The sequence below is a fragment of the Phascolarctos cinereus genome, unplaced genomic scaffold, assembly GCF_003287225.1.
Source record: "Phascolarctos cinereus isolate Bilbo 61053 unplaced genomic scaffold, phaCin_HiC Scaffold_9;HRSCAF=440, whole genome shotgun sequence".
In the NCBI taxonomy this organism is placed as follows: Eukaryota; Metazoa; Chordata; class Mammalia; order Diprotodontia; family Phascolarctidae; genus Phascolarctos; species Phascolarctos cinereus.
Window position 1 is genome coordinate 257977121 of NW_027556402.1, and position 19076 is coordinate 257996196.

Genomic DNA, 19076 nt, shown 5'->3' on the forward strand with positions numbered 1-19076 from the left:
CCTTGGGTGAATGTTCCCTCCCTGCTGGAGTACTTCTCCAGAGCAGAATGGGTTGTTTGGGGCCTTTCTTTGCATCCCTCTGCACAAGACCCGACTAAGAGGGGCTCATGAGTGCTTACTGACTCAACCCAACTTGAACCCAAGGGGATCATTGCTCTGGAAGGTCCTTCCCTCAACCTCCCTCCCTCCCTGCTCTGGCTCTACCTTCCTCCCTTCTTCCCCCCCAGGTGAGCAGATGGCTGAGGGAGGATTCTCCGCCCCTTGTCTGTGCCCTCGGGGTCACCCTCATGCTCCTCCGTGGTCACTGTCACTCCTGAGCTGCAGAACTCCAACTGGACAAAGTCAGTCAAACGCCCAGGGGTGGCTGACTCCAGAGGGGCTCCCGCCCCCTCCCCACCTGTCCCTGATTGCACTGAGCCCCGCCCCCCCGGGAACTGGGAGTCACTTGCTGGGGAGAAAGAAATGTGATTTACTGATGTCTCTGTCCTATTGTCTACAAATGTCATTATTTTTAAAAAAAGCAACCTTTCCTTGAGGGTGAGCATTTATTCGTTCATTCCCTCATTCTTTCCACAAGCATTTATTAAGCACCTACTGCATGGTAGTCGCTATGCTGAGTTTGAGGGTGCAGGGAAGAAAAAACAGCCCCTGCCCTAAAGGAGAACAATTTATAATAAGATAATACGGATAACATTTTTGAGAAAAACAACTTCGAAGGGCACGAGAACTCCGATCACAGCATTTCCTAGGGCTTCAGGGTAGGTCTCTTAACACTCTGGAGCCTCAGTTTCTGAATCTGCACGATGGGCACTTAGGGAACATTCCGGCGTCTTACAGAGGAGACTCAAAGCTCCAGAGAGAACGGAGGCATCTGCGCATGCACCTTTTAGGGGCTCTCCGGAGACCACACCCCCAAACAGGAGGGGCATTGCAACGTCACCCCGAGCCCGGCGGCTGAGGTCACGTGACGAGGTCGTGGTGTGAAGGCACGGCTGTTTTGTCACGTGACAGGAGGGGCGCTGGGCTGCTGTCACGTGATGCAGGCCACGGCGACGATAGGTTGGCTTCTCGCCCACGTGATGGAGGTGCCTGCGCCGGCGGCGCACGGTCCAATGAGAGGGCGAGGCGGGCCGGGGCCGGCACCAAGGCCCAGTGCGCGGGAAAGGAGCTGGCCCAGGGGGCAGAGACCGGGCCGGCCGAGGGCGGGAGGCGGGGGGAGGCTGGGCCCGGCGACATGAAGTGCCTCGTGACGGGGGGAAACGTGCGGGGTGAGTGCAGGGCGAGGGTCGGGGGCGGGTTGGAGTACACGGCCTCTGCCCTCTGACCCCTGTTCCTCCCGCAGTGCTGGGTAAGGCCGCGCACTCGCTGTCGCGCATCGGAGACGAGCTGTACCTGGAGCCGCTGGAGAACGGGGTGAGGGGGCGCACGGGCGAGGGGGGTGGGGGGCTGGGCGCGCCGACCGCTGACCCCTGACCTCCCCCAGCTCTCGCTGCGCACGGTGAACGCGTCGCGCTCGGCCTTCGCGTGCTTCCTCTTCGCCCCGCTCTTCTTCCAGCACTACCAGGCTGCGCGGCCCCCGCAGGCGCAGCCGCCGCGCTGCAAGGTCCTCATGAAGGTAGGGGCTCGAGGCGGGCCGGGGGAGGAGGGTGCGGGGGGTGGCGGGGACGCGCCGCGCTGATGGCCGTGCCGTGCCCCCCCACCCCCCGCCAGTCCTTCCTGTCCGTGTTCCGCTCGCCGGTGGCCCTGGAGAAGACGGTGGAGCGCTGCTGCATCGCCCTGAGCCCGGAAAGCAGCCGCCTGGTCATCCAGCTGCACTGCAAGCACGGTCGGTGCGGGGCGGGGCGGGGCCGGGTCGCCGTGACCCCCGTCCCCCCTCCCGCTCACTACGTGCCGCCCCGCAGGTGTGACCAAGACCCACAACCTGTCTTTCCAGGAGTGCGAGTCCCTCCAGGCCATCTTCGACCCGGCCCAGTGCCCGAACCTGCTCCGTGCCCCTGCCCGGTGAGCGGGGGGGGGGGGGGGGGGGGGGGGCAGGGTTACAGACATGTGGTGGGGGTCAGCCCATCTGTAAAATGGGCCGGCTGGATTTGCTTCCGGATGCCCATTACTGCTGTCCCATTCGTATGTGGGCAGTCTTTCAGACCTCTGACCCACCAGTGCTATTTGGGCTCCGGGGCTGAGTGGCCTTGGCCCCTTGTGCCTCCGGACAGGGTGTTGGTGGAGGCCGTGGCACCCTTCTCCCCAGCGCTCTCAGAGGTGACGCTGGGTGTGAGCCCGGGCCGCAGGGTTGTCTTCCGAAGTTACCTGGAGGAGGACACAGGTGAGCCAGGGAGGAGGGGCAGGGGAAGAGGGCTTCTCCCTGGGAGCATCGTTGGGGTCCTTCGGTGGGTTGGGGGGACTGGGATAGAGGCCTCGTTTCCTCCCTGGAGATGCTACCAAGGCCATGATGACAGAGATGAGCCTCAACGAGGAGGAGTTCCAGCAGCTGGAGGCCCAGGAGGGAGCGTCCATCACTTTCTGCCTCAAGGAGTTCCGGGTGAGGCCCCAGCCCCTCAACCCGCCTGACCCCTGGTGCTTCCCTGCAGCAGCCCTGATCTGACCTCCGGATCTCTTCTTCCAGGGTCTCCTGAGCTTTGCGGAGTCTGCTAACCTGCCCCTCAACATCCACTTCGATGTTCCTGGCAGGTAGTTTGGATTTTTCCCCGTCTGCCTGTCAGACAGGCGGGTACTGGGTCCTGCTCAGGGGACCCTGGGTGGGGACTCCCAGAGGTCAGGGAGAGATTGTGGGAGAGGGGCAAGAGCAGGAGGCTCTTGCCAAGTGGTGTTCTCATCCCTCCCCACCAGGCCGGCCATCTTCACCATTGAGGATTCGCTACTGGATGGCCACTTTGTACTGGCCACCCTCTCTGAGCCTGACCTCTGCTCTCAGGAGCCTTCTCGACCTGGGCAGGGGGCTCACAGGTGAGGGAGGCTGTCCTCGGCATCCCCTTTCCTTAGTGGTGGTAAGACCGGCCTTCCCGAAGGCCTTAGCCACTGTCCAGAGTGAGGCCTTCCAGCCACGGCCCATGGGACACAGGATGGTTCTCTGTGGCATAGCCCTAGTCCAGCCTCCTGCCTCCAGGACCTGTCCTCTTCTACATCCTCTTCCCAAGTTCAGTTAAAGCCTGGTGACACCAGGGGGTGGGGTGCCTTTTAGCCCGCCCTCCCCTTGGCTGGAGAGCTGGCCAAACACCCCATCCTCAGCTCTGGGCCTGCCTTCCTCAGCACAATGCACCTGGACGACTTTGCCAATGACGACATTGACTCTTACATGATCGCCATGGAAACTACTGTGTGTGAAGGGGCAGCGGTGGCCCCCTGCACCCCTTCCCCTTTGTCTGAAGAAGAGGAGGCAGAGCCCAGTGTGGTGCCTGGGACCCCTCCCCTAAAAAAGGTGAACGAATGGTCCCTTGTCTTTTCCCCATGGGGCATGGGGAGGTGGGTGCTTCTGCTCTGGTGCTTGTGGCACAGCTTGATGCATGGCCTGTTCTCAATACTGCTTCTTTTTCTGGTCCTAGTTCCGGTCCCTGTTCTTTGGCTCAGTATTGGCCCCGACAGAACCTCCCTGTGAGCCCAACCCAGTACTAGCAGAAGACAGTGATGGGGAGGGCTGACTCCTGCTCCCCGGGGACACCAGCGGCTGTGTCACCTTCTCAGGAGGAAAGTGGGGCGACTGCTCCCCTGCCTGCCTGGTTTGTGCTGGGAAAGGCCTGAACGATGCTTGTGGCCGTCCTGATGGAGATGGAGAAGAGCTTGGGCCCAGAGGGGACGGCCAGCCCAGGCAGCACCTCCTCCCACAATAAAGACTCCCAAGTCCTGAAGCATGCACATGTCATTCATTCCTAGACCAAAGGCAGGCTGCTAGGCCAGTGAGAATCCAGCTTTGACATTTATTCAAAAAAGACCAAAAAAGGGCACAGAGCCTGGTGTCCCCATAACCTCCTGACCCGAGGCATAGGGCAGCTGAGCCCAGGCAGGACTCAAGCTTTCTTCCCTGCTCCAAGGGGCCTCCCTCTTCCCTCCCAGTTGCCCCACCCAGGATCCAGCTCAGAGGGTGGGGGTGGGGGGAGACGGGTCAGGGCTAGAGGGGATTAGACTCTATTTGATTTTGTTTTATAAAAGAAAATTACACCAAGGTTTGGTGTTCCCTGCAACTAGAGGCCCTCCTGGGCATCGGAGACCCCAAGAGGAACCAGGATTTCTGTACAATCAGTCACGCCTGGAATGGCTACTTCTTGGCCTTGGCAGAGTTGCGGGGTGGGGTGATAGGGCGGCCGCCAGGATTCAGGCCACTGAACTGCCCATATTTGCTTTTGTTCTTGTCGGCTGGTTTAAGGATCTGCAGAGAGGATGGGGCTGGTCAGAGGGGCCACCGGGAGTTCTGGAAAAGTTCCCCTCCCTTCCAGCCCTGGGCTCACCCACCTGGAAAGAGCACATGAGGGTTTCATCCACACTCATCATGGCACCTGCGTTGTCAAACTCGCCACAGTAGTTAGGGGCAGAGAAGAGGGTCACCAGCTGCCGCTTAGCAAAGAACTCATAGCCATCTTCTACCACCTGGGCCAAAGCACAGCTTAGTCAGCACCCCTCCCTCTGGGCCGGGCCAGGCCAGGCCGCCCTGCCCCCAGCCCCAATCTCTGACCTGGTGTGCTCGGCAGATGAGGTCCAGGTCATGCTTGTGAAGGAACTTGGCCACCACCTCGGCTCCAAAGGTAAATGAGACGCCACGGTCGTTCTCCCCCCAGCCTTGCACGTCTTTGTCGGGGTCTGACCACAGGAGGTCACACAGCAGCCCTTGGTCCGGTACGTCTGTGGGCCTCATGATGCGTCGGATCTGCTCCATGGACTGGAGGTCTGGGGACAGTCCTGGGGAAGGCAGCCTCCTCTAAGCCCCTCAGCCCTGACCCGCCCAGTGGTCCAAGCTGGGCAGTGCCCAGGCTGGAGTCACCAGTGGTTGTGGAATCTCCCACTTCAGGTCCTAAGGCTTGAGCCCCTCCCACCCTCTAGAGGACCTGAGCAGGCAGACCCAGGGTCACAGCCACCCCCTTCCCCCAAGCCTCACCTCCATGACAGCAGAAAATTTTCTCATCTACTATGGCCGCGATGGGCAGGCAGTTGAAGCAGTCCGTGAAGGTTTTCCAGAGCTTTATGTTGTAGCGTCTCTTACCTGTGGGGGTAGGGGAGGGCAGGCTGCTTGTGGGCCCCGGGGTTCTGCTCCCTACTCAGCCTTGAGGAGGAGGGGTACTGCATTGAAAGGAGGGGCTTAAGGGGTGGGGCCCAGATCCCCGATGGGGTCCCCCCACTCACACTCGTCGTAGAAGCCGTAGATGCGGTTGATGCTGGCACACTCGTGGTTGCCTCGGAGGAGGAAGAAGTTCTCGGGGTACTTGATCTTGTAGGCCAGCAGAAGGCAGATGGTCTCCAAGGACTGTTTGCCCCGGTCCACATAGTCCCCCAAGAAGAGGTAGTTGCTCTCAGGGGGAAAGCCCCCGTACTCAAACAATCTGAGCAGGTCGTAGTACTGGCCGTGGATGTCACCTGCGCTGGGAGACAGGAGTCCCGTGACTGGGCGGCCAGGGACCCACGAAGGGCCTGGATTGGGAAGGGCTGCTCGGGAAAGAGCGCCGGGGTGACTCCGGCCCCATCCACCCTGCCCCCTACCCAAGGCCGCTCTCTGGGGCTCCTAGGGCGTGGCAAGGGTGCCTACCTCGCTCTACAGCCAATCACCAGCCGTGTCCTGCCCCACTGCGGAGGGGGACGCAAAGCCCAGCAGAGATGTGCACCGAATCACACCCCGGAACTGCACTGCTCAAGACCTTCCCGTGGCTCCCTAGTGCCCCAGAACTGATCTCCCACCTCCGGGTCTTTGTAAAGGCCATCCTCTCCTTCCCCCCACGTCCCCTCCGGACCAGGGAACTCCCTCCAATAAGCACTCAGGCAGCACCAACGACGGCCCGACTGGGCCTGGGTTCAGGCTCAGCCCCGAAGCACTGCCCCCGGCACACACGGGTGCCTAATGAATGCGGGCTGGAAGGCGCGGGGGGGGGGGGGGGGGGGCCTCACCGCAGATCTTGAGGGGCGCCTCGAGCTCCAGGAGGATGGGCTGGCTCAGGAAGATCTCCCGGGACTTGAGGCACAGGCCGCGGATCTCGTTCTCCGTCAGCTGCACGTTCTTGCCGGGTCGGGAGCCCTGCACTGGACACCGGCCTCAGAGCCCGCCCGGGTCCCCCCCCCCCAGCCCCCGCGGCACTTCCGCCCGGCCCGCTCCGTCCCGGGCGGCCACTTCCGGCGGGACCCCGGCCTCGCTTCCGGCCGCCCCCCTCCCCCCGCCCCCGCCCGGGCCTCCGGTCCCCGCCCGGTACCTTCCAGCAGCCGCCCGATGATGGAGTCCAGGTTGAGCTTCTCGCTGTCGGACATGGCGGCGCCGCCCCGAGGGCCCCGGCTACGTCCTTCCGGCCCGTGCCCGCCGCCGCCTGTCCCGCCGCCCGCTCACGCCGCCGCCGCCGCCGCCGCCGCGCCGCGCCCTCCGCCCTCTGCCCGCGGCCTCAGCCCCCGCCCAGGCCCCGCCCCGAGCCGCGCGCCACAGCGCCGCCCGCCGGCCGGGAGGGAAGCAGCCCCGGCGACGACGGAGGGAGGGGGCGGGACCAGCGAGCCAGAGGGCGGCCCCTATTGGAGGAGGAGGAGACGAGGGGTGGGACCGGCGAGCGAGCCGACGGCCCGGATAGGAGGAGGAGAGGGGCGGGACCGACGGACCAAGAGACTGCCCCGATAGGAGGAGGGATAGGGAGGGGCTACAGCCAGAGCCGGAAAGGAAACCGAGAAAAGGGGCAGGACCAGGAAATGAAGAGCGAACAGGAGGGTGGTGGAGGAGGAGTGGGCGCGGCCTGCGGCGGAAGGGGGGGCGGGGCTTAAGGGAGGCAGAGAAAGAAGAGGGAAATGGGCAGCCAGGTGGCGCTTTTCCCACGGCGCTGCACTTCGATCATAAGTTGCGGGTTCGAATACGCCTGCAGACCCTTCCCAGCTGCGCCCGACCCCTGGCACCTTTCTCCATTTCTGCCTGCTTCCGTTTCCCCATCTGTAAAATAGAGCTGTCAGTGCTCTTTACAAACTTTAAAGCGCTACACAAACGTTCGCTGTGGTGATGATGATGACGACGACGACCCCGGCGGAGGGGTGGGAGGTCAAGGGAAGTGGAGCTGGAAGGAAGAGAGGCCCGGGCGAGGCACCTCCCAGGAGGGGACACCCCAAAGGATGCGCGGCCTCCACCTGAGCCCCCAGAACAAGTCCTCCCTCCATCATGGCAGGCCCTCCATTCCTCAGGCTCTTCAGGACCCTGGACAGTGGGACCCTCCCTGCTGCCGCCCCCGACCCCACCCCGGGGGGCCTAGCCTGGCTGTGGGCCCCCACGTGGGAACTGAAAGTCCGAGGAAGCCCAGCTGTGGTCTAGGCTGGGCTCGAGGGGCCGAGGCATGAGGTTGTCAGTTTAGAACTGCAGAGGGAGAAACTGAGTCACAGGGAGTGGGGGGGGTGCCTCTGACTGCAAACCTAGTACTGCCTTAAGTGAGGAGTGAGGAGAGATCCTGCCTCTCCCAAGTGATGCAGAAGCAGTTTAGACAAGATGGGGGACAGCCCTCTGGATATCAGGGTGATGGGGAGGGGAGAGCCCAGCCATCCGTGGGTGGCAGGAGGCAAAGGCAGGTGGGGGGGGCAAGAGGCTGGGCCAGGGCAGGAAGTAGCGAGGGGTGGAATGGGCCCCCCACCCCCACCCCAGGGGCTACCCAGCTCCATCTGGGGCTAAGGAGGAAATGATTCTGGGGAGGAAGTGAGAGAGCGCCAGCGCCCCAGAGGTGAGGTGAGGGGCTGAGCAAAGCAGCGACTGTCTGAGGTGAGGCAGGTGTAACTTGGGTAAGGGGGAGCCCAGGGTTGGGCCTGGGGGTGATGAAGGGGATGGGCACAGCTGGGCTGAACCCGGCCTGAGGGGCAGGGGGCTAGGGGCTGCCAGCGTCCTCCTGGTGTCCCTGAATCACAGGCCCACTGGGATGCTGGCTTCTGATTCTTTGCAGGAGAGGGGCAGGCCATCCATGGCTGCCTCCCTGGGGGAGGACCTGGCCCAGGCCCCTGATATCCAGGATGACTCCAGCTCCCTCGGCTCAGACTCAGAGCTCAATGGCCCAGGACCCTACCGCAGGGCTGACCGATACGGCTTCATCGGGGGCGGTGCCAAGCCCTCGGAAGTGGGGTGAGTTGGGCAGGGGGAGGGCTGAGGTCTAGCTCAGTCAGAGGTCTGCAGAAGGGGACACCCTGGGAATCCAGGCGAGGTCAGGTTGCGTGTAATTCAATGTTTCTTGTGACCCTGGGTATGCAGAGCCTAGTGGGTTAGGGTTAGGGGCTGGGGGAGGGATGGGGAGAAAGCCTAGATAAGACAGAAGACAGGGGGGCTAGAAATTCAAAGTCAGGAGATCACAGGACCCTAGCTTTAGAGTGGGAACGGACGTTCAAAGATCCTCCAGGTGAGGAGGTGACCAGGGACTAGAGAGAGGAAAGGGCTTTGTTAGGTTTCAATCTCCTCGTCTGTAAAATGGGTGTGAGCCAATCACTAGGCCTACTCAAATCTGTTCCTCCTTCAGGACGGTGGCAGAGGTTATTGGGAATGGTGCCAGTCTCAAGTCAGAGAGAATAGTGAGGGCATAGACAGGCAGGAGATGGACAAAGCCTAATGGGGCTGAGGGTTTAAGGGAGATGGACTTAGGGGTGGGCATGTGTGCTGGGCCCAGTTGGTGAGACAGGTGAAGGGGTCTTGGGGGGAAAGCCATGACACCCAGGAGCAGAGAACATGGTCCCCTCTCTGGGCTTGGCAAAGTCCATAGCTGTGGGATGGGCACAGTCAGGCCTGGAGTGGCCCAGAAACAGACAAGCGGCTCCCCAGCCCCAGCTCCCTCTGCTGCTGGCCGCTTAGCCTTGCCTGCCTGCTCCAGTTCTCTTGGCCTCTGTTCTGAGATGGTTGGGGCTTGGGGGGGGTGTGGGGGGGACTAGGCCATATCCCCTCCCTCTTCCGACCACACTCCAAGCCACATCCTTCCCATTACTGTGACAACAGGAGAGACTCAGGTTAGCTGCACCCTTCCCCCAGCCATGGGACGGGGACCTGTCTGTAGACAGAAGGGGGACGACAATGACCTCTGGGGGGGCCCTGTCCTATCTGACCCCTTAGCCCAGGGCAACCTTCACTGGAGCTGATCCGACAACGAGAAATGAAGTGGGTGGAGATGACGTCTCACTGGGAGAAGACCATGTCCAGGCGGGCCAAGAAGGTGAGGTCCCCAGCAAGGGAGCGTGAAAGAAAGCTGGGCCTCCATTTTGCTCAGTGACCATTTATTAAATTCCAACTATGTGCTGGGCCCTGGGAGTGGGAAGAGGGCCAGGGACCCAGGGTTTCATTGGCATACCACAGTCCTAGGACTGTGACCACACGGGGCTGGAGGCATTGTTGCAACTCGAGGGTCTTGGAGAGTTGCTGGAAGGTCACAGCCGGTGTACCTCAGGTGTGGGACTTGAATCCAGGCCTTCTGGTTTGGGGGCTAGGTCACTCTTGGTGCAGATATTTAGAAAGCACCCACTGTGTGCCAGGCACTGTGCCAAGCATTGGGGGTAGGAGGAAAAGCAAAAACAGCCCCTGTGCTCAGAGAGCTCACAGTCTGATGGAGAGACAATCAAGCCGGTACAGACCAGCTCTAGACAGGATAAACAGGACATGACGAGGGGCACTGGAATTAAGGGGGGTTGGGGAAGGCTTCCTGGACAAGGGAGGATATTAGCTGGGACTCGAAGGAAGCTGGGGAGGTTGGAGGAGAGGAGGGAGAGTGCTCCATGAGGGGACAGCCGTGAGAGAAGAGGCCTGGAGCCCCGAGATGGAGGGTCTTGTTGGACAGACAGCAAGGAAGAGGCAAGAGGTGATAACCTAGCACCTGCCTTAGGGTGGTGGCTCTGTGAGTGGAGAGAAGGGGAGGGATACCAGAAGAGCGTGGACAAGCCTCAGCAACTCACTGGAGAAGAGAATGAGAGAGGGCGGGGCTGAGGATGACTGAGGCTGGGAGGAGAGCCTGGGAACTGGGAGAAACATGGTGCCCAGGACAGAAGTAGAGACAGGCGGAGGAGCCACAGGTTTGGGGGTGGGTGTGGAATGATGAGTTCTGTGTGAGCTGTGAGCTTTGGTTATACGGGTCTAGAGCCAATTAATAGAGAAACTGGATAGCTAGGTGGCGCAGTGGATAGAGCAGCACCCTGGGGTCAGGAGGACCGGAGTTCACATCTGGACTCATACATGTTACACTCACTAGCTGTGTGACTGCACAAGTCACTTAATCCCATTGCCTAGCCAAAAAAAGAAAGAGAGAGAGAAATTGGGGTGGCCTATGTAGATTTTAGATTCATTTTCATAGAGGTGAGAATTGAACCCATGGCGGCAGATGAACTCACTTAGGAAGAGAAGAAGAGGAGAGAAGGCCTACGGCCCAATCTTGGGGACCCACGGGCTTAGCGGAAATGAATGATGCCCCAGCAAAGAAGACGGAGAAAGAGAGGCCCCAGAGAAGAGTGTTGTGGAGGCGAGGGAGGAGAGAGTCAGCACGTGCAGCCGGGGAGCGTTAGAGGCTCGGGTCATTTGGGAGGATGAGGACAGAAAAGGCCACTGACATTAGTGAGTGAGAGAAGAGTTTCAGTGGATTATTGGGGTTAGAAGGCTCATTGCTATGCGTGTAATGAGGGCAGGTGGCTTGTTTTTGTTTGTTTCTAGGAGTTTGGTAGTAAAAGGGAGGAGAGATATAGGATGATGACTCGAAGAGAAGCTTGTGGGGTTTTTTTTTAAAGGAGACAGGAAAAAAGAGAAAGAAAGAAGACAAAAGGAGAGGGAGAGAGGAAGGGAGAGAAAAAGAGAGAGGTATTTGATTGGTTGATAGGATGAGACTGACAGGCAAGATCCTGGAGGAGGTGGGAAGGGATGAGATCTGGGACACAAGTAGTTGGGCGGCTGCCATGCTCTCAGATCCTGGAGCTGGAGGAGAGGGTGCAGGGGAATGGAGAAGGGTGTGGAGGAGGGGAGGAGAGGGAGCTCGTGACGATGGCCTGGGTTGTTTCAAGAAAGTCATAGTTGAGGACTCTGCTCCGTTGAGAAGGTTTAGAAAGATGAGTTCTGATTTGGACGTGTCGAGCTTAAGACACCTACTGGCCATCCCGTTCAAAATGCCGGAAAGGCAATTGGTGATGGGAGACTAGAGGTCAGCAGAGATTGGGACAGGATGGGTAGATTTGGGAATCATCGGCATAGGTCATTAAATCCGTGGGAGCTGAGGAGATCCCCAAGTGAAGCAGTTTAAAGGGAGAAGGGAAGAGAGCCCAGGACAGAGCCTTGAGGGAGCCCTGTGGTTAGAGGGTGGGATCTGGAGGAAGATGCAGCCAGGAGACAGAGAAGGAGTCGAAAGAGAGGGAGGAGGACAACCAGTAAGGGGAGGGGGGGTCCCCAAAAACCTAGAGAGAAGAGAGGATCAAGGAGGAGATGATGATCAACAGTTCCAGAGGCTTCAGAGAGGGCAAGGACAATGAGGATGGAGAAAAGGCCGCTGGACTTGGCAGTTAGGAGATCATTGGTCAGAAGGCGGATTGTCAGGGGTTAAGAGAAGAGTGAAAGGAGAGACAGTGGAATTGGAGATGTGGGAAGTTTTCCTGAAAGCCAAGGGTTCCAGGGACCAAAAAAGGGCTGGGAGGACAAAATAAAAGGATCACCGTGCAACAGGGAGAGCCAGCTGAGGGGCAGAAGGTGAAACCGTCATGGGCCCAGGCAGCAGGGCTGTGTGACTTCTGTGGCTTTCACAAGGAAGAGTGGAGAAGGCGTGCGTGCGTGCGTGTAACCCAGGGCTGGGATTTACAGCAAGAAGAGAGTGGGGATTGGGCAGGGGGCCATATGAGGGCAGAACTTGGGCTGGTGAGGAAGGCTGGGGGCCAGTTCCCTGCCTGGGCCCCATCTGTGAGGGTGGGCGGAGCTCCCTACTGCCCAATTCCATTCAGTTCGCCAATCGGAGCTGAGGAATCTGTGCTGAAGGGACCTCAGGGGCTCTGACCCTTCTAATGCTTACCCAGACTGGAAGTCCTTTATCCCAAGTGGAATCATCCAGCCTCAGTTTGCCCTAAAAGCACCTACTGTGTGCAGAGCCCTGTGCTGGGTTAGACAGGATCCCTCACTCATAGAGCTTCTAGTCAAGATACAGAGAATGCTAACATTTCAGAAATCAGCTGGAGTGGCATAGACAGGGTGCCAGGGGTCATGCTTGTTTTAACCAGGGCCTTCTGGAGACAGGGATTTAACCCAAAGGAAGACAGATGTGGACTCTAGAACAGCCAGTATTTTGGGGGTCTGGCCTCCTCTCTCTTCACAGAGCTGGGTGTGTATCCAGTGCCCAGCTCTCCCCCCTCTTTGGGCCTGAAGCTTCTGCAGGGGGAGAGGGAATGGGGAGGCAGAATCGGGCCTCCTGGGGTGGAGGAAGAGACATCTGGATGACGGGTCATGCGTCGGTGACACCATCACCCACAGGTGAAGATCCAGTGCCGTAAAGGGATCCCGTCTGCCCTTCGTGCCCGCTGCTGGCCCTTACTGTGTGGGGCCCAAGGCCGACAGGCCCAAAACCCCACCACCTACCAGGTGAGGCTCCGGGGTCCCCTGCTCCCCTTTCTCTCCCAGAGTTGCCAAGGCCCTGGGGGAGAGCAGGGCAGGGGAGGAAGGGGCGCCCTGATACCTCCCTCATCCAAGCCCCTAGGAGAAGCTGGGCCCAGCATGGGGGCCAGAGCCTTTCCCAGGCTTCCTGGGGGCAGGTCCACACTGTCGGCCTTCTCTCTCATTGCCTGCTCTTGGTTAACCTCAGGACCTAGCCTCAGCTCCGGGAGACCCTCAGTGGCTGGAGGCCATTGGGAGAGACCTGCATCGCCAGTTCCCCCTCCATGAAATGTTCCTGTCCCCCCAGGGTCACGGGTAAGAGGGGCTTGAGCCCCGCCAGCGGGGCAGAGCTGGGGGAGAGGGGGGCGGGGAGGGATCCCGGGGCCTCTAGTCCCACTCCCATTTTATAGATGGGGGCAGGGACTGCCCAGGTCACAGAGCGCAGAGGTCGCGGGGAAGAGCCAAGATTAGACCCTGGCCCTCGGTGTCTCTGTTTGGGGCACAGAAGGGTCAGGAGTGAGCTGGCCTAGGGATCGGTGACCCGTGGGGTCGAGGCTGGGTCCCTAATGGGGTCTCCTGACGCAGGCAGCAAGGGCTTCTGAATGTGCTTAAGGCCTATACCTTGTACCGGCCCGAACAGGGCTACTGCCAGGCCCAGGGGCCGGTGGCTGCTGTGCTGCTCATGCAGATGCCCCCCCGAGGTGAGCCTCTGGCCCCGGGGAGCCTCCCTTTCCCCCTCTCTGCTAGCCCTGAGAAGTCAAGCCATCCCTAATGAGCCGCCCAAGTCAGCTCATCATCTCCCCAGCCTACTGAATGAGCCTGTCCCTCCCAACCCTGATGAGCTCCCCTCTAACCCCACCCCAGTCCTGACTGATTCCTAGCCCCCAGAAAGGCTTTCAGCTCTGGTGAGCCCCCCCCCATAAGCTCATCATTCATTCACCCCTCCCCACCAAGTGAGCCCTTCCTCCCCCACTATGAATTGTGCCCCTCCACCCCAGTCCCCAGGGAGCTCCCTCCCCTTGCCATACCCCAATAGAGGAAGCGTCCCCACAAGAAATGGTCTTGGGAAGGGGTCCCAGGATCTAGCTTTCTTTGTTCCCCTGGGGAAAGCCCCTACTTTCCCTTGTATTTCTGGCCCCCCCCACCTCATCTCCTGCCTCCACAGGAGGCTTTCTGGTGTTTGGTGCAGATCTGTGAGTTCTACCTGCCAGGCTACTATGGGCCCCACATGGTGAGTGACCCCCATCTCCCGGGGGCCCTTTTGGGCTCTGGGCTGGAGAGGGTACCACTGGGGGAGTGTCGGTGATCCTGCATGAGAGCAGAGGACTGAAGACTGGCCTTTTTGGTGAAGGGGGAGGAGAAGGGGGTGTGCGTTGGGGAGTGAAGGCTGCTTCCTTGAGGCTCAGCGTCCCTTCCTGGGCTGCCCCAAGGAGGCCATCCGGTTAGATGCTGAGGTTTTCTCAGCCCTGCTGGGCAAGCTGTGTCCCCGGATCCACAAGCACCTGCGGCAGCAGGGCGTGGGGCCCCTCCTCTACCTGCCTGAGTGGTTCCTCTGCCTCTTTGCCCGCTCCCTGCCCTTTGCCACCGTTCTGCGCGTCTGGGACGCCTTCTTCAGCGAAGGTGAGTGGGCCTGAAAGGGGCGAAGGGTGGAGGCCTACCCCAGTGGGTGCTCAGAGCAAGGGACCCCACCCTGCCTGGGGCAGAAGCACTGGGGACATGCACAAGTTTAAAAAAGGGGGGGGAGGGGGAGAGGGAACAGCATCCTTACCCTCCAGAGGCTGCTAATATACCGCTGGAGGAAGTGGGGGAGGGGAAAGAATATGTGCTCCTTGGGCAGCAGACAGGCCAGGCAGCGATGGGAACAAAGGAAGCCCCCCCCCCAACTCCGCTTAGGTTGTTAGAGGAAGCAGAGAAGCTCTCAACTGGGCAGTCAGGGAAGGCTTCCTGGGAGAGGCAGCGTGGAGCTAAGCTTTAAATAAGGCCAGCATGGGGAAATAGAGGCAAGGAGAGCCCAGATTTAGAGCCAGAAAGGGCCTTCAGGGTCATCTGGCCTAACGGTGGGGGAGCCATTTGTCCAACATTGCCTAGTAGGAAGAGGCCCAGCTGGGGCCCAAACTCTGGATTTCTGACTCCAAGCCCAGTACCGGTTCATGAAGGAGACCAGCTTAGGAGGCCAGCTGGGTCGGAGAAAGGTGACAAGAATGAGGCTGGAAAAGTCAGAGGGTGCCATGTGGACAGCCTGAAGGCCAGGCGCCAAGTAGGGATTTTAGCTGAGCAGGGAGTAAGGTCGGTCTTGTGACCGGGCCTGGCCTTGAGAGGGATGGAGGCAGGGAGCCTGGAGAGAAAGAACCCAGGGGAGAAAGATTGGGGAGGGAGGAGACTCACTTGGGACCTGAGTGGAGGGGGCCGGGGCTGAGGAGGATGCTGCCAGGAACCAGGGGAGTGGGGAGGAGGGGCAGGTTCAGAGGAGGAGGGGGGAAGGATATACCAAATTTGAGGGGCCAGCAGGACACTCTGGCCAGGATGTGGTCAGTGAAGCAGAAGACGCAAGTCCAACCTGAGATGGTGGTGAAGAGCCTGTCCTAGTGGCAGGACCCCTCCCCTCCCTACTCTTCCTCCTCCCTCTTCCTCTCCCTTCCTCTCCCTCTTGCTCCCCTCTCCCTCCCCTCCTCTCCCCTCCTCTCTCCACCCCTCCCCTCCTCTCTTCTCCCCTCTCCTCCCCTCCCCCCTCCTCCCCTCCTCTCCTTCTCCTCCTCCCCTCCTCCCCTCCCCCTCCTCCCCTCCTCCCCTCCCCTCCTCCTCTCCTCCCCTCCCCCCTCCTCCCTTCCCCCTCCTCCCCTCCTCTCCCCTCCCCCACTGCTCCTGCGGCTCTAGCTTTCTCCCCAGCCTCTGCCAGTTATTTGCTCTCTGGTTCAGCATTCTGTGCCCCCAGCCTCCATTCAGGGCTTACTCTGTGTTAGGCCTGTGCTAGGCCCTGAGGATGTAAGGAGCAGAGATGAATATTGTTCCTGTCCCTAAGGTGCTTACTTTCTGCTGGGGGAGGGCACACAAAGCCTTGGTACTGAAAGGGAAATACTATTGCTTGCTTGTATTTGGTCATTTGCATGTGGTCTCTCCCATTAGACTGGGAGCTCCTTGAGGGCAGGGACTGTCTTCTGCCTTTCTTTGTAAACCCCAGGCTTAGCACAAGGCCTGGCACACAGTAGGTGCTTAATAAGTATTTATTGACTGATGAAAGGGAGCTGAAAAGGGGCTCGAGTGGGGGGAGGCTGCTCTGAGGCCCGGAGAATAGACAGGAGACTTGGACAGGCAAGAGTCTGAAGAGGGACCAGGCTCCTGGCTCCCAGGCCCTTCCTCCGTGATATCCCCCACTCTCTCAGGCTTGACCTTTAGCGAGTTCCCGATGTGTCATGGAGCACAGACTTGGAGGATGCTTGGCGCATTTGGCCAGAAAGATTCCAGGAAACTCACGGGATCTGGGGTTCGTGGCTCCTGGTCACTCATGGCTGTTGGCCCTGTGCCCAGGACCATGGCAGACCCGGAGCAGGCCTAGGCCGTTTCTTCATAGAGGTGAAGCCAGACAGCTCTCCAGATCCCTCTCTGGGGTCAGCCTGCCCTGAGCTGTCATCTAGTTGACCTTCCCCCTGACAGTGACCTTTGGCAGGGATCAGGGGGAGTTGAGGAAGGCTTCCTGAAGAAGAGGACTCTTGAAGGATGTTTGGGGTTCTAGGAAAAAAGGGAAAGCGTGCCAGGCAAGAAGCACGGGCAGGGAGGCAGGAATCAGCTTGGTCTGTGCAGGGGAAACAGGCACCCTGGCTGGAGCAGGGCTGATAGGTTGGTGATGAGGTCAGAGATGAGGCGGGGCCAGTTGGAAAGGAAAGTCTCCAGTGGAGTGCCCTAGAAATCTGCCCTCTGTTGTTTAACACAAGTATCGGTGACTTTGAGAAAACAAAGATGTCAGACGTGTATCTGGGAGGAAGAGCTAACAGTGACAGCCAGGATCCAAAAAAGACAAGAAGACGAGTCTAGAAAGGGTCTGGGGAGGTCTTAGTGGACCACCAGCTTAATGTGAGTGTCATCATATGGCAGTCACAACAGTGACTGTGACCTAGGGCTGCGGAGAAGCCCTCCACCCTCTGCCGCCATCAAACCAAGTTCAGGGGTTACGTTCAGTTCTGTTGGTCACAGTTTAGGAAGGCTGCTGGCAAACTAGAATGTCCAGAGGAGGGCAGCCAGCATGGGCCTGGAGTCCATGAAATGTGAGGACTGGTGGAAGGGATGGGAGATGTTTGGGCCGGAGAAGAAGAGGGAACCTGAGAGGACATGGGAGCTGTCTGCAAGTATTAAAAATGATGGGGGCAGCTAGGTGGCGCGGTAGATAGAGCACCGGCCCTGGAGTCAGGAGGACCTGAGTTCAGATCCAGCTTCAGACACTTGACATTTACTAGCTGTGTGACCCTGGGCAAGTCACTTAACCTCAATTGCTTCATCAAAAAAAAAAATCAAAAAGAGGAGAAAAAAGTATTAAAAATGACAGAGTCAAGGTGAGAGCAGAGACTTTCTAAGGACGTGCTTCCCCCATCTGTGGCTGTCAGAGATGTATCTGCAGCCTAGGGATCTGTCTCTGATGGCCCGCAGTGGAATGGGCTTCTGGGGAAGGTCACGAGTTCCTCTTCCCTGGACGGCTTCAAGTCCGTCCAGAGTGGATGGCCACAGCGGAGAAGGGCTTCCTGTTCATGGGAGGCTGAGCTGCCCTCTGAGGGCATGTCGGAGGCGGGGAAGGGGAGGGCTCCTCTGAGCTATTCTGTCTCTCCAGGGGTGAAGGTCTTATTCCGGGTGGGACTGACCCTGGTCCGCCTGGCCCTGGGCACAGCCGAGCAGCGCAAGGCCTGCCCCGGGCTGCTGGAAACGCTGGAGATGCTGCGTTCCATCCCACCAGCCCAGCTGCAGGAAGACCTGTTCATGGCCCAGGTGGGTGGTGGCTCTGAGCCCTGGCCCTGGAGACAGGGGCGTCATCCCCTGCATCCCCAGCCCTCCAGGCCCTCCTGCAGCCCTGTGTCTCTCAGCAAGCTGTCCCCACAGGTTCACTCGGTGGCCATCTCTGAGCGAGACCTGCAGCGAGAGAGCCTCACTCAGCTAGCGGAGCTCCAGAAGACTTCCCCGGAGCTGCAGCTGAGACCCAAGGACCGCTTGCCCGGGGCCCCGGCCATCTTTGAGGCCCAGCAGCTGGCCGCCGCCAAGCCACCAGACCGAGAGGTCCCACGCATTGTGGTGCACCCCCCAGAGGAGCCGCGTCCCCGAAAGAAGCCACAGACCCGGGGCAAGACTTTCCACGGGATGCTGACGCGATCCCAAAGCCCCCAGACAGAGGGCCTTTCGAGGCCCCACCGAGCCTCATCCTCCTTTCTGGACACAAGATTCTGAGAGACCTCCCTGGGGCACTGGGAGAGAGGGGACTCCTTGGGAAGCTTTGGAGGGTCTGGGTTTGAATCCTGACTCCTCCCTCTAGCCTTGGCCACACCCCTCCCTTCTCGGAACTCAGTGGCCTCTTGTGTAAAGGGTTGGGCCTGGTCCACTCCGAGGTTTCTTCGATTTCTGTATCTAGGACATGATAAATCAGAATGGGGAGGTCATGGCTCTGAATTCCACTTCCTTCTTGGGGGAGAGCGTCTCCCTGTATCCCTTCCCCCGTCCGTGGCTCTCAGAGACATATCTGCAGCCTAGGGACCTGTCTCTGATGGCCTGGGAGTGGGCTGGGGATGCCCATCCTGGCCAGGAGGGGAAAGAGCTCAGTTGCCACACCCCGCCTCTTGGCCCCTCTAGAATCCACCAGCCTGCATTGTCATCTCCGGGCACCTGCAGGGATGTGGCCCAGAGTTTGGCTTAAAGCCTCCAGCAGTAAGAGTGGGCTGAGCAGAGCTAAGTTCTAGGGTTCTGCCCTTGATGGCTCCACAGCCAGCCAGGCGTCGTCACTCTGGCCCCAAATCACTGTGTGAGGTAGGACCAGTGCCTTCTCCACTCCTGGCCTCAGTTTCCCCTTCTCTGCAAGGAGAGAGTTGAGCTGGATCAGCCTCTACAGTAGGGGAGCAAAAGCTCCCAGGACTGGACACGAGGCCTTTCAGACACATCGTAGGTGCTTAGTAAAGGCTGGACCAATCGAATCTATTGGGTGGAATGGTGTTTTTCTCCTCCAGAGCATTCCAAATGGAATGGAGTGTGTCTCCAAAATAGTCGTGAGTTAGGGCTTGGGTGACATGCTACGAAAAGGGGATAAATTTTATCTCTTGTGCTTCAGAATTTCTTTGAAGTCTCGGAAAAAGGACTTCCTTTCTGT

General features: G+C 59.6%; 3 protein-coding genes across 6 annotated transcripts; 2 read left to right on the plus strand and 1 right to left on the minus strand.

Annotated features, from left to right (window-relative positions):
* The first annotated feature begins 1118 nt into the window (after window positions 1–1118).
* Window positions 1119–3860, plus strand: RAD9A (RAD9 checkpoint clamp component A). 4 transcript variants are annotated; one of them, XM_020968291.2, is made up of 11 exons: window positions 1119–1268; window positions 1343–1413; window positions 1484–1615; window positions 1711–1825; window positions 1902–2001; window positions 2211–2320; window positions 2430–2536; window positions 2621–2685; window positions 2845–2961; window positions 3265–3433; window positions 3558–3860. In XM_020968291.2, exons 1-11 carry the CDS (start codon window positions 1235–1237, stop codon window positions 3651–3653), a joined length of 1116 nt encoding a protein of 371 aa, XP_020823950.1. In that variant the 5' UTR covers window positions 1119–1234; the 3' UTR covers window positions 3654–3860. The 4 variants fall into 4 exon arrangements, with proteins under 4 accessions (XP_020823950.1, XP_020823947.1, XP_020823948.1 ...); XM_020968288.2 differs by having other exon boundaries at window positions 1556–1615; XM_020968289.2 differs by lacking the exon at window positions 1711–1825 and having other exon boundaries at window positions 1934–2001.
* Window positions 3861–3909: 49 nt separating this feature from the next.
* On the minus strand, window positions 3910–6547 carry PPP1CA (protein phosphatase 1 catalytic subunit alpha). The gene is made up of 7 exons (XM_020968292.2): window positions 6402–6547; window positions 6103–6234; window positions 5347–5577; window positions 5102–5206; window positions 4682–4905; window positions 4462–4596; window positions 3910–4378 (listed from the first exon to the last, which is right to left on the minus strand). The coding sequence occupies exons 1-7, from the start codon at window positions 6454–6456 to the stop codon at window positions 4268–4270; spliced, it is 993 nt and encodes a 330-aa protein (XP_020823951.1). The 5' UTR covers window positions 6457–6547; the 3' UTR covers window positions 3910–4267.
* Window positions 6548–7768: 1221 nt separating this feature from the next.
* TBC1D10C (TBC1 domain family member 10C) lies at window positions 7769–18903 on the plus strand. Its single transcript, XM_078148392.1, has 11 exons — window positions 7769–7924; window positions 8103–8278; window positions 9251–9350; window positions 12623–12730; window positions 12951–13057; window positions 13328–13443; window positions 13748–13764; window positions 13902–13973; window positions 14173–14362; window positions 17559–17713; window positions 17825–18903. Exons 2-11 carry the CDS (start codon window positions 8121–8123, stop codon window positions 18164–18166), a joined length of 1365 nt encoding a protein of 454 aa, XP_078004518.1. The 5' UTR covers window positions 7769–7924; window positions 8103–8120; the 3' UTR covers window positions 18167–18903.
* The last annotated feature ends 173 nt before the right edge of the window (window positions 18904–19076 follow it).